Source organism: Anneissia japonica, unplaced genomic scaffold (genome assembly GCF_011630105.1).
Source record: "Anneissia japonica isolate Jap-2015-1 unplaced genomic scaffold, ASM1163010v1 scaffold287726_len2788222_cov184, whole genome shotgun sequence".
Lineage (NCBI taxonomy): Eukaryota > Metazoa > Echinodermata > Crinoidea > Comatulida > Comatulidae > Anneissia > Anneissia japonica.
The window spans coordinates 1,231,059-1,243,735 of NW_022705125.1; the positions used below are offsets into that span (position 1 = coordinate 1,231,059).

At 35.0% G+C, this 12,677-nt stretch overlaps 1 protein-coding gene across 1 annotated transcript; it reads right to left on the minus strand.

Moving 5' to 3' along the window:
* Positions 1-5,813: 5,813 nt before the first annotated feature.
* On the minus strand, positions 5,814-12,660 carry LOC117105265 (NADH-ubiquinone oxidoreductase subunit 8-like). Its single transcript, XM_033246357.1, has 6 exons — positions 12,568-12,660; positions 10,188-10,253; positions 8,837-8,926; positions 7,879-8,051; positions 7,186-7,314; positions 5,814-6,574 (listed from the first exon to the last, which is right to left on the minus strand). Exons 1-6 carry the CDS (start codon positions 12,650-12,652, stop codon positions 6,443-6,445), a joined length of 675 nt encoding a protein of 224 aa, XP_033102248.1. The 5' UTR covers positions 12,653-12,660; the 3' UTR covers positions 5,814-6,442.
* Positions 12,661-12,677: the final 17 nt, after the last annotated feature.

A 12,677-nucleotide genomic window follows, 5' to 3' on the forward strand; every position in this document is an offset into this window, starting at 1 on the left:
AATATTACAAGCTTTCTTGCGCTTCCGTTTCTGTTTGGGAATTTCCAACAAACCGAAACAATCACGTGTACGTATTGGATTCCCTGGTGGAAGTCTGCATTATATCTGGTCCATATTGCACACGGAACCACGGCTTAAATGCAATGGCGTATCGAATATTGAGGCCCGGGACGAAAATGTGTTGGGGTTGAAACATGTTCGGGGTGGGGGCATAAATGTCCGTAAAGTATTCGATAACCTAAGAACATAATAAATATAAAGTCAGTTTCTGGAGAAAAAAAATATGTTGTATAAACTGACTTTTCTAAGAAAAAAAAAGTTGTTTGACGAAAAACTCATAATGAGATACTTTTAAATATTTAGAAACTGGGGTTAAAAAACATAAAAAAAGAGTGGTTACGCCCCTTTTTCCCCAGTTTTTAAATATTCAAAAATCTATATCTCATTAACCGTTCCCCAGTTTTTTGTCAAAAAATGTTTTATGTCTTAGAAAAGTCATGAGTGAATACCTATTCTTAAAATAGTGAAAAATTACTAAAATTCACTCTGAATAGAGTAAAATCTCACTCTTTCTAATTCACTCTATCAAGAGTGGTCCATGTTGGCTCTCTTTCACTCTTTTGCATTTAGAGAGTACATGCTCTGGTTAATTATTTTCTTCATGAACATTCTTGTATAGCATTAAAGTATATGTCTTTTCATCACCACAGTGTCATATACGTCGGTTTACTATTTGATTTACACATAATTACCTGTGCAGCTGTCGACTATAGCTACTTACACTAGACACGATTGCGACACGACAACGACACGATACAGATCGTTGTCGTGTCGTTATCGCGTCTAGTGGAATTCTAGCTTTATAGTATTACAGCGAAATTTGTTTGAATGTTTTGCGATGTGATGTAGCACCTCCCTTTTCTTGCTTCCGTTTCTGGTTGGGAATTTCCAACAAATCAAAACTACACACACAACATCCCCTTTTAATTTAGATAAAGTAGTACGCCAACATAACACATACATATATATACACATATATACATATAATATTATACATATATTATGTGTGTGCGTATATAGGGAGAATCCAGGGAACTCAAACCCACTTCAGCATGCACCAAGGTTCAAGACTGAGTACAGTATAAAACAATGATGTAGCATTTTCGAAAATTGCTCTTCAATACGGTGTTAAATGGTTTCCGGTTTTTAAAGGGTCATACATTGACAGTATTTTGATTCTCAACCTTTTAAAAAAATTTTTTTATGAAATTCCTAAATTTAATGAGCGTTTTTTTTTTTCAAAAGTGGTTGACTATTTTTTTTTTTTTTTGTGCAAAAAGCAACGTAAAGCTCCGCAACCCTTTCCGGGTCCTAGGAGGATGGGAATGTACTGGCAGAGATTATCCCGGCTACATCTTGAGGATGGAAGTTATTGTTTATCTAGATACAGAAGCAGTGGTGGCGCCAGGACCTGCCTGACGGAGGGGCTAAAGGCCCTTACGGGGGGCCCTTACGGGGGGGGGGGGCTAGTGGAGCGAATCGAGTCTCACTTGGCTTGGGGGCCTGGGGCCGCCTAGGGCCCTCGGTAGGGGTCTAGAGGGGCAAAGCCCCCTGGAAGCCACGGGTATTTGATGAATTATAACGCAAGAAAAAAGAGTATGCAATGTAACCATCTAATTTATTTTCAAATCCTCATTCTTGAATGTGAAATTCTATATTTTGGAAATTTTGCATTAAATCTGTCAACCACACTGTCATGGTCGAGGTTGCTTCACCTATCACGATGTATTCCAACCATCATGAGGCTATCTAAATGAGCATTTGTCATAACAGAACGCAAATTATTTTTAAATAGTCTCATTGAATTATTATTATTATTATTATTATTATTATTATTATTATTATTATTATTATTATTATTATTGTTATTATTATTGTTATTGTTGTGACAAAAAGTTAACACAAACAATATGGGGGCTAAACGAATATTACATGTAAATATTTTATTTATTTGTTTGTTCCCCGACAAAATATATCGTCTTCCCCGAAAGGGGGGGGGGGCTAAGCTTCCCCGACGGGGGGCTTAGCCCCAGCCCCTCTGGCGCCACCATTGTACAGAAGGTATTCATGAAATATCTATTAGAATACCATTGAGAGCAATTGCCTTGAACAAATAAATAATAATAAATAATTGATTGGTTTAATTTAATTTTGTTCTATTTCTGTTACATTTTCTTTATATAAAAAGTACCAGTTTCTAATTAATTTTCTTAACTTATAAGCAGTCCCTACTAATAAAAAAATAAAAATAAATAAAAACGAAAATGAAAATGTCCCTATCATTTTATTTAATCGATTGAATATAATGACATGTAAATACATATATTTCTTTTCTCCTGGCGGAGGACAGCTTTCCCCCAACAGGTGTCCTGGCATCACCCCTTGAGCAGTCATTCCAAAGAGTGCATACCACTGCCCTGTGCTTGAATACTGAAAAATGTGCAGGTCGTTTATGATGGGCGACTATATTATTAAATCCGACAGGGAACAGTTAAACCATGTGCCTGAATACCGAACAATATGCAGGCTGTGTATGACGGGCATTATAATATTTTCTTTAATATTATCAAGTGCTTAAAAACGAATTTACGTGACTTTGACCTTGTCCTTTGTATTTAACCTTTTCAATCTTATGCCTAATTCTATTTTGGTTGGTAAAGCTAAAATTAGTAGTTAAGATATTACATTTATAAATTAAAACTTGATAAACGGCCATTGAATACTGTATCTTATTTTTTACTCTTCATCAGTAAAAAAACAATTTGCCAAAGATTTGATACTAGACGCAGGGTTCCCGGAACGCCGCCCTCAGCGGCGAGTGCGAAGCACAACCCAGGCTCAAAAGTGGAACGTGAAATTTGGATATGGTTTTGTAGTCAGATTTGCGAGAAAAACTTCAGCTACCCGTATTTCTCGACTTAGACGTCAGTGGGAGCTGTAATTTGTATGGCAAGGAGTTTGTGCAACCCTTCATTCGTATTAAGGGAATTTACGCCCATAAACTTTGTAGTTATTAATATTTTGGTTATAATAGAAAATATTCATTTTTTGGTGACGTCACACTCACATTAGTTAGCATGCATACGTCATAAGCTAGATACGTTACCTTTTCCTGGTAAGGCAAACTGTCCCGGTGGCGATTTTTTTTCCGTACGAAACATTTACATGAAACTCCACTCGGGCCGTCTCGGCTGAATCGACCCGAAAATCTCATTGCAGAATTCAGTAGGTCAAAAAGTCATCAACAGATAAACGTCTACAGAACAACTTCTGGGAGAACGTCGCTGTCTGATTTTTAAAAATACATTGATGTTACCATGTTAATACCAATGGGTCGTTTAAAATGACATATAATATTTGATTAAGCTGCACGAGTAATGAAAATTGTTATTTTAACTTGAGTTACATATTATGACAATTTTAATTTTTTAGTTAGGCCTGGGTTTTGCATAATTACCTAAGCCTACTAAAAACGCTTTCTGGGAAAAGCAAAAAGAGTAAGGAAAAGCGCGTTTTTCTTCATCAGTGATCAAATGAAACAGAATGACAGTTATTTTCAAATTAAGAGAAGAGCTGAGAATAGGCAGCTCTAAAATACTGGATGACATAAGACCTGCCAAAATGGCAGAGCACCAAATGAATGTAAAAATGAGCTAGTTATTAATATTGGGCATAGTAATCGGCAGGTTCTTGATTACAAGGCTAGACCAAGGTAATTAAATGTAATGCCGAAATGATAATAATAATAATAATAATGATTATTATTATTATTATTATTATTATTATTATTATTATTATTATTATTATTATTATTATTATTATTATTATTACCTGTACGTTAAGGGGAACTTAGACAATGGGGAAATAACACAAAAGATATTCCCCTTGGGCTAGTTATTACTTAATTATAGGCCTTGAAATAGTATCTGTGGTTCTTCATTACAAGTAGGCCAAGGTAATTAATTCTGAAATGATTATTATTATTAATTAATTATTATTATTACCTGTACCTTAAGGGGAACTTAGACAATGGAGGAATTAGAGGACAATTAAAAAAACCACGTTAAGGGGAAATAACACAAAAGATATTCCCCTTGGGCGATTATTATTTATAGGCCTAGTAAATAGTACATTATCTGTAGGTTCTTCATTACAAGGATAGGCCAAAGGTAATTAATGCTGAAATTATTATTATTATTATTATTATTATTATTATTATTATTATTATTATTATTATTATTATTATTATTATTATTATTATTATTATTATTTAACATTAATTACATTACAATGATAGTTTGGACAAAAGTTCAATAACGCCGGAATGGTATATTATTTATTTAATATTTCTCTTATGCGCTCTATTTTTCATTTCATGCTTCAATTTTGTCCCATTTTCCCCCCAAAATTTCAGTCCATGTCAGTATGTGAAGCGTGACTGTTGTGTCAGCCTATGACCCTAGGCCTGTTTAAGGAGGGGCCTGGTAAGAACTCAGCTTGTAGTTAGGCCTATAGTTTATCCTCTTTCTCTCTAGCCTTTGGTATAACTGTACCTATCTACACTTTATAACAGGAGGTACTAGCTGTTGTTGTTGTTGTAGATAATATATTAACACTTAATAACATCCAAGAAGGTCACAGTTAGTTACACAGTGACGTACATCACATAAGTCCGTGAATTCATAGGCCTACCATCGGTAAACATAGAAAGAGCAATACTGTAATAGTAAAACTCGAGCGGCACGACATTGCGAAGTGTCTGCTCTTGTTCCTCGTATCGTACTCACTCGAGTCAATCCGAGATGGCCCGAGTGAAGTTTCAAGCAAATGTTTCGTACGGGGAAAAAAAATCGCTTTCCCGGTGGCGTCTTACTGCTTTTTTCATGAATAAACAAACGCCACTGCTTTGCACATGGATGCCTTGCCCAAGCCAGGGCTACAAGAGCCGCATTGTTAGCATTGTATAATACTTAAACAAGGTACCTCTGCAAATGAATTATTCTTAGTTATTTTTTTTTTCTTATTTTAATTTATTTCTTTCGAAAGTGTACTCTCTATCGCATATAATTCCACTGTCTTAGTTAGGCCTAGGCCTAGTCTTATGCCTCATCGTCCCCCGCTACACAGTACATCAGCAGCCCCTCCCCCAAACAGTACAGACGTTTGCTAGGTAACAACGTGATTGCACCTTCCTTCCCAGGTGTTCATGTAACATTGACATAATTGTTAGCTAACTAGTTGTGTGTATTTCTTTGTGAAAATGAGTACCGCGGCGTACTCATTTTCACAAAGCATTGCATCCCCTCTTGGAAAGAGGGATTCGAAATAATTGTCTCCATATCTTTGCTAATTGAATTAATCACCGTAATTTAGCTTACACTTATGAATTTAGGGAGCACTTAAAATGTGAAATAATCATTTCACTACCCGACAAACTGAACTTTATTCATTCATTAGGCCTAATATTATTATAGTTTCATATTGCTGTACTATATACTCCATCATCACTGGTGCATGGTAACAACCAACTGACTGCAGACCATTTCCGGTCACACATTACTCTCCATAACACAGCACCCCCTAGTTCCGTCACCTCTGGATTTTTGTATTGATTGGGCTTGGACAAAACTAACACTTGTTTATTGGTATAATATTGCACAAAATTAACTGAAAAGGTATTGTTGAATATGAAGAGCACAAACCTATACCACTCCACTAAAAACAGTTAAAATAATAGTACAACAGAAGCAATAGAAAGTTAACAATGTACTTTATTGAATTACCAATAAACCACTGAAATCTAACACAACCTTCCTTATTGTGTAAGAAACAAATATGTGTATTAATTCTGGTTGAGAAAAACAATCCAACGTGAGTATTGTAAATTTCTATGCAGATTCAATCAAATTTAAAGTTTTAACATCAGTATACTGACACTTTTTCCAAAGGTTTGGCGAGAGGATATTACATGAAATTAATTAGCACAAAACGACATGTGTGGTGTTAGGTAGTAGTAGTTTAAATATACAGTGATAAGAAATGGTGAACAGCACTACAAACTTTATAATAAATGTTCGTTCACACACAGAGAACTTCTTCAGGTGAATGTCACAAGAAGTTGTTCACTCTGTGAATAGAAGCTTATACTGAACAAACTTTCCTGCACACAGTAACTAAAATTCTTCAAGACAATTCATCTGAACAGCTTCTCTGTTAAAAAAAAAGGTTTATAATTCCCTTAGAAGTTTGCTGTTACTGTGTGTATATAACTATCTACCTTGTCACATCACAAAAACCTTAAGATTTTCATCACTTTTGTTGTCTACAGTTCATGTGATTCAGAAAATTTTATATATACAGTTATAGCCTATATTAAGAGTGTTTATCTGTAGAGATGGTCTGCCTGAATATTTGCTGCAATTTCTGCTTCCCATTTATCGCCATTATCCAGCAACTTCTCTTTATTGTACAGAAGTTCCTCATGTGTTTCAGTTGAGAATTCAAAATTAGGCCCCTGTGAAAAAAAAGGTTGGATTTAGTCAAAAGAATGTTATGATAGTAATGATAGTAATTTATTTATTTATTTAATCACTTGGCATCATTGCTTGGGAGACACGAGCAGGAAACACACTGTCGCCAGAAGAATGTGAGACTCCTTCAAACTATACAATAACAATAAATTTAGTGAACTAAAACAGAATAAAAGGAACAATTGAGTATTATGAAAAAATGAGATTTACAATGAAAAAGATTAAATGTAAGAAATCCAACAAATTATTTCTATTTTTATTTTGACGAACTTAATGTAATAAATGATATTTTAAAATTCATTCTAAATGGATGAAAAGTTTGGGAAGGGAAGCTGCACAAAATCTCTCTGCCAATTTGTTCCAAAACAAACACTTTTATTCTATCATGTCCAACTTATAATTTAACAATAAGGTTACATTTAAATAGCACATAATAAGCTTGTAATATGTAAAATAAACAGTACTTTCATGCTTTTTCCCCTCCCCAGCTTTTTAATATAATTGTCTGTATGTTTCTTCTAACACTTTTTAAAAAAAAATATTTTCATGTGGAAATGAATTTTTAAAAATAGATACATTGAATAAAACCCCTTACCTCCACTATAGCATCAACCGGACATGCTTCTTGGCAGAATCCACAATATATACACTTTGTCATGTCAATGTCATAACGAGTCGTTCTCCTGCTACCATCTGCCCTCTCTTCAGCTTCAATTGTAATAGCCTTCAAAAAGAAAAAAAAAAACAAGTAGAAGCAACAACAAATATTAATAGAGAAACAAGAGAATCTAAAAAGAGCAATCAACTTTCACTAGTATTAAACCAACCCTTTTGCTTACACAGCAATATACATCATTAAGGAAGAAAGGCTGTGTAAGTACTTTGTAGGCCTATGTAGGGCTATGTGCACCTACTAGTAGTAGTGATTAAATGAATTTTTATTCTTTTATTATATTCTATTACATATACATACAGTATACAGCATTACCAGAAGATGGTTTAGAGTTTATCTCTATATCTTGATTTATTAATTAAAAAAAAGTATTTTTTCGGTGATCCCACCTTGTCCTAATACTTAAGAAAGGACTACTGCTGTTCAACTACAGTATGCATGCGTTAGAGTGTGAGAAATAAGTTGCTTTATTCAGATTTGAATTTGCAATGAGGCAGAATAGACAGCAGAAGGTCCTGTGTTTGAATCGTGGTTGAAGGAAGAAACTTTTTGTTTCACACTGTTTCACACAGGCTATAAATACCGGTATATAATGAAATTAATGAATCATCACACCTGAGCAGGACAGATAGCTTCACATAGTTTACACGCAATGCACCTCTCCTCTCCTGATGGGTATCTTCGCAGGGCATGCTCTCCTCGAAAACGTGGACTCAGAGGTCCTTTCTCAAATGGGTAATTGATTGTGGCAGGCTCTCGGAAGAGGTAACTTAACGTCATTGCAAGACCTGTAATAGAATAAGTTGGTAAAGAAAGCTTAATTTGGAATACACAGCTAAATTTGTAGAAGCAGTTTGGCGCAGTGGTTGCTTCTCAACCATGAGGACGAAGGTTCACACCCTTGCTGTGCATTTTGTTTATCTCCTGGACAAGGAACTTGAGTACTGTACCTAAAGTTGTCTCTCTCCACCCAGGAGTAGAAGTGAGTACCTGGTAGGTTCAAACACAAAATGCACTAATTACAGTTGCAACATTATGGAATTTTCCCCAGTGAGCTGAGTATATGTTCCATATGTTTTTGATCAAATGACTGGGGTTAAAAATGTAAAGCGTTTAGAGGCCTTGTAGGTATGAAATGCTAATTAAGTCGAAGGTCTAATATATTATTGTTATTATTATTATTATTATTATTATTATTATTATTAGGCAAACTGTTTGCTAAGAAAATAAATTTTAATTAAGGAAGGGACCACAATAAATGTTTCAAAGAAGACCACATTTCAAATTAATTATAAATTTCAAAGCCTTCCATAATTTTAGCCATTTTGTCAGCATTTTACCAATCAAACTGTATGGAGGTGGGTGATGGTTGACAATTAATCCTAGAATTAAGCCTAGGCCAATAGGTGCAAAATAAAAGACTGCCGTTCTAGACTTCCAAATTTCACTTTGCTTGTGCAACACAACAAGCAACATAACAATATTTTGTTGGCCTTATTTAGATGTAGAGAAAAAAACTGACATCGCATATTTACCATTCTTAAATGCAAAAACAAAAATTCCACAAACTCACCCCTGAAGATTTCACCGAGAAACAGTGTACGAGCCGCACGATCTGTCACATCTCTCATATCTTGACTTGCTTCTACTGCATTCACATATTCTAAAAAAGAAAAAAAAAGAGAGATGGTTAGAGTTACAAAAACAGAACACAGGGCTTTTAATTCCTCATTGACTACAAATGAGAAATAAAGTTAAACTATGAATTATGAAGTACCTGAGATGCTATCTACAGTAGGGCTACAATTAATGGTACCGGTGAGGGTGAAGTAGAAAGTCCTAACCAGTGTGCTACAGAACTCAGTCTATAAAACTATAAAGGAAATTTTATAGGTTGAGGGTGAAGATGAAATGTTGGTACTCAAGTTAACATTACCAAAACTAGATATGAATAAATATACCAACTAACACAATTAAATTGGTTTTAGAGCAATATAAACATGGATTCAATTAACAAAACAAAACATAAAATCGTGACTATGTACATGTGTTCAGCGATATGTGATTGCAGCAAGACCATGCACGATGCACCACACAAACAGATAGATTTGGGGAATTTGCATTTACAACCACTGATCTTTACTATAATAGCTGGATTGCTCATCGGCCAATTCTTGTACAGAAAAAGGCGAGGCCACCGACGCCATGTTGAAGGGCCCACACTAAATAAACGTTTAGGTAAGTTTCTTTTGGCATTTGTTTAAATTATTGTTAAAAATAACGATTCTTGCAATACTTTTAAATAATAAATTTAAATATAACGTAACAATTTTTTCAAAATCATCTAACCACCTGTTTATGCAGTTTACAAAATCGTTATCACTAAAAACGTAAATAACCTTCGCTTGCGCTTTTTAAAATTGTATAAACAGTCTCTTCAAGTGCTTATATAATTTGAAAAATTATCAAATTTAAATTTATTATTAAAAAGTATTGCAAGAATCTTTATTTTTAACAATAATTTAAATAAATGCCAAAAGACAGTTGTCGAAATAGATACATCACTTAAGCCCTCCAATATGGCGTCAGTGGCCTCAATAAAAACAGCCAATGAATTCAAGGCAAAAAATTCACTCACTTCGCGAAGTCAGAAAAACTTTGTTTGATGACGAGGTCAAAGACTACGTCATCTGTATTTTCGGGTCATATGGAAAAAGTAAATACGAACTCTGCAGGCAAAACAATAGAGGGCTGGGCAGACATTCCAGTTGCTGGCAGAAAATTATATCACGCTCTCAATGGCGGATAGTCAAGTACCTACATAGTGCAATCTACCCTTGCAATAAGTTTAAATCAATTTACTGTAGGCCTATTATACTTTCTAGAAATGATATGATAGTAAATGTAGCTAAATTAAAACTCACTGTAACAGTTCTTAGGCACTGTAACACTAAGTGCTCGGGATGCTGTCCAGAAGACATGACTTCTTCCTGATGAGATACAAGATTTTGAATAAAGTAAAACAAGTTTTGAAATATGGACATTTTGGAGAATCTTCAATATCACAAAATTAGAAATACAGATGTACTGAGAAGGATAAATACAAAAGGGTCACTAATCAAAATAATAAAAAGAAAAAAACTGGAATAACTTGGCCGTCTGCTCAGAAAAGAGGCACTTCAAAAAACATTATTGGGAGGGAAGTTGGAAGGAAGTGGGGGCAGAGGTAGACAAAGGACTATGTGGATAGATAACACCAAAGAATGGTGTGGGATGCGGTATTGTAAAGGGGAATGGAAATCCATGGTAGGCATGACACCAACAGGTAACAGGTAATACAAAATTATTAATCATCAAAATATAAGAATTTCCAGCAATAAGAAGTATCAATATATGCCAAATTTTAGTCTTTTTGCCTAAACAAAATAATACAGTATGTACTTCCAAATTATAAATATATTATACTGTATGTTTACTTTATTTACAGTAATTGTAATTATTATTATTACAATTTTATATTTACCTAGCTTTAGACCTGTGTACTGTATAAACTGTTTAATGTTAAGTTTCACAATTATTTCAAGAATAAGAAAGGATTATAATACAATATAAAAACAAGAGGACCCACTAGTGAGTTGGCCAAGGCCCTTGAATTCTTTTTTTTTTAAAATTATTCTGACCCTTGCAAAATATCAAATAATTATAATTAAGTAGTAAGTAATAATACAGTAATAACCATTGATACTATCATCATATACCTGTACTGTAGGCAGCGCTAATGCACCTACCTTTTAATTCTAAATTTTTTTACCTCAATGTTCTTCACAGTCACGACATATAATTAACAAACGTGTTCACATGATTCAACCACTCACAAAGTACCTTTTTCAACAAATAAGCCCGCAAATAAGTACAGCGAATCTGTGCTCTCTAGCACGAGCGGCTGCCATTTTGCAATCAGTAAGAAATTGCCAGAGAATATCCGAGTTTACAGCGCAAGGTTGTTTGATTAAACGTTTATGGAAACTACTTAATTTGCGTTCGCATGTCATTTCAGTTATGCGTTATATTGTGGTGTTGTTGTTTGATTATGATGTGTGTTCACATGAAATTCACATGTACAATAATTAATTAAAAAAAATTATTAATGATCCAAATGCGTACACAGAGGGCCTAATCCAGCAAAACAACTATCAAAGCCAAAGCTAAACAGGGGTGGCGCCAGGACGAGGAGGCAGATTTCCCCGACGACAGCAAAGTGTGTGTGGTCGGGCGTCGCTTCAAATCTTCCGAAAGTGGTCCAGGGGCGAAGCCAACGACAATATTGACAATTTAAGGGTTTCAAAAGCTTATTTAATCAATTTTAGTGTCTACTAGCAGAAAATAGCATATAATTTTTTTTCTCCCCCCGACGAATTGTAGTTTTTCTACCCGACGGGGGAATCCCCCGCCACCCACAGACGCCACCCCTGAATGTTAAACGTCGGTCCGAATATTACCTTGATTACGACAAGAAAATTCAAAAAGGTGGTATCACGTAATAACGATGCCAAATTTTGTTGACGGATTTTTATGGGAAAATTCAGATTCAAAATATACAGTAAATAAGACTGGCCTTTAATTGTTTCAAAATTTAAGAATTGACTTGGACATTCTGGCAATTTCTTACTTGATTGCAAAGCAGCAAAATAGTATGTACAGCTCGACATGCTAGCAAGCGCAGAAACACTTTATCAACCTGTATTGATAAAGGTATGTTTTTTTGTTGAAAAATATACTTTGTGATTAGTTGAATTCCCTGGCCACGTTGAATCATGTAAAAATGTTTTATATTTATGTGTTGTGACTGTGAGAAGAACACCGAGTTAAAAAAATTGAGATTTAAAAGTTAGGTGCGAAAGTGCATTAGCGCCCATATGGGCTAGGCCTAGCCTTCCTAGGGCCAGGCCTAGAAGAATGAATCGTTTTTCCAATTAATTTGTGACCACAAAATGCGAATTCGGCAAGCACTCTCGCCTCACATCCTAGTTTTGCGTTTTTTGTACGGGCATAGGCTTCGGCTAGTAAGTCTAGCTAGGCCTAGGCCTACCACTATAGACACCACGGAGGCCTCCTCGCAGGATAGAGCAGCACCAACACTGCACTGCAGGCTTAGGCCTAGCTACTTAGCCTAGAGATAGGGCCTAGGGCCTAGGCAGTGTTGTTATGCATTTTCATTAACAAATACTATATGTGCATGGAAAATATAGGAAAAAATAAAGAAAAACAATCAGTACTAGGCCTTGGCCTATACAAACAACGAACCTAAGCCAAATCTGGAAACCTCCGAGCACAGACGTTTTAACGCCATTTTGATTTTGAGCCCGATAAGATCTTTGACCCATGACATGACATGACATTTTGGGGCTTCCTTC

Bases quoted from the DNA above. Each gene is read 5' to 3' on its own strand.
- LOC117105265 (XM_033246357.1), bottom strand. From the start codon at position 12,652: ATGTCATGGGTCAAAGATCTTATCGGGCTCAAAATCAAAATGGCGTTA. The intron at 7,315-7,878 runs GTGTGATGATTC...TTCTTTTTGAAG, and splicing joins AAGCTATCTGTCCTGCTCAG to GCTATTACAATTGAAGCTGA. The intron at 6,575-7,185 runs GTAAGGGGTTTT...TTTTTTTCACAG, and splicing joins CGGTTGATGCTATAGTGGAG to GGGCCTAATTTTGAATTCTC.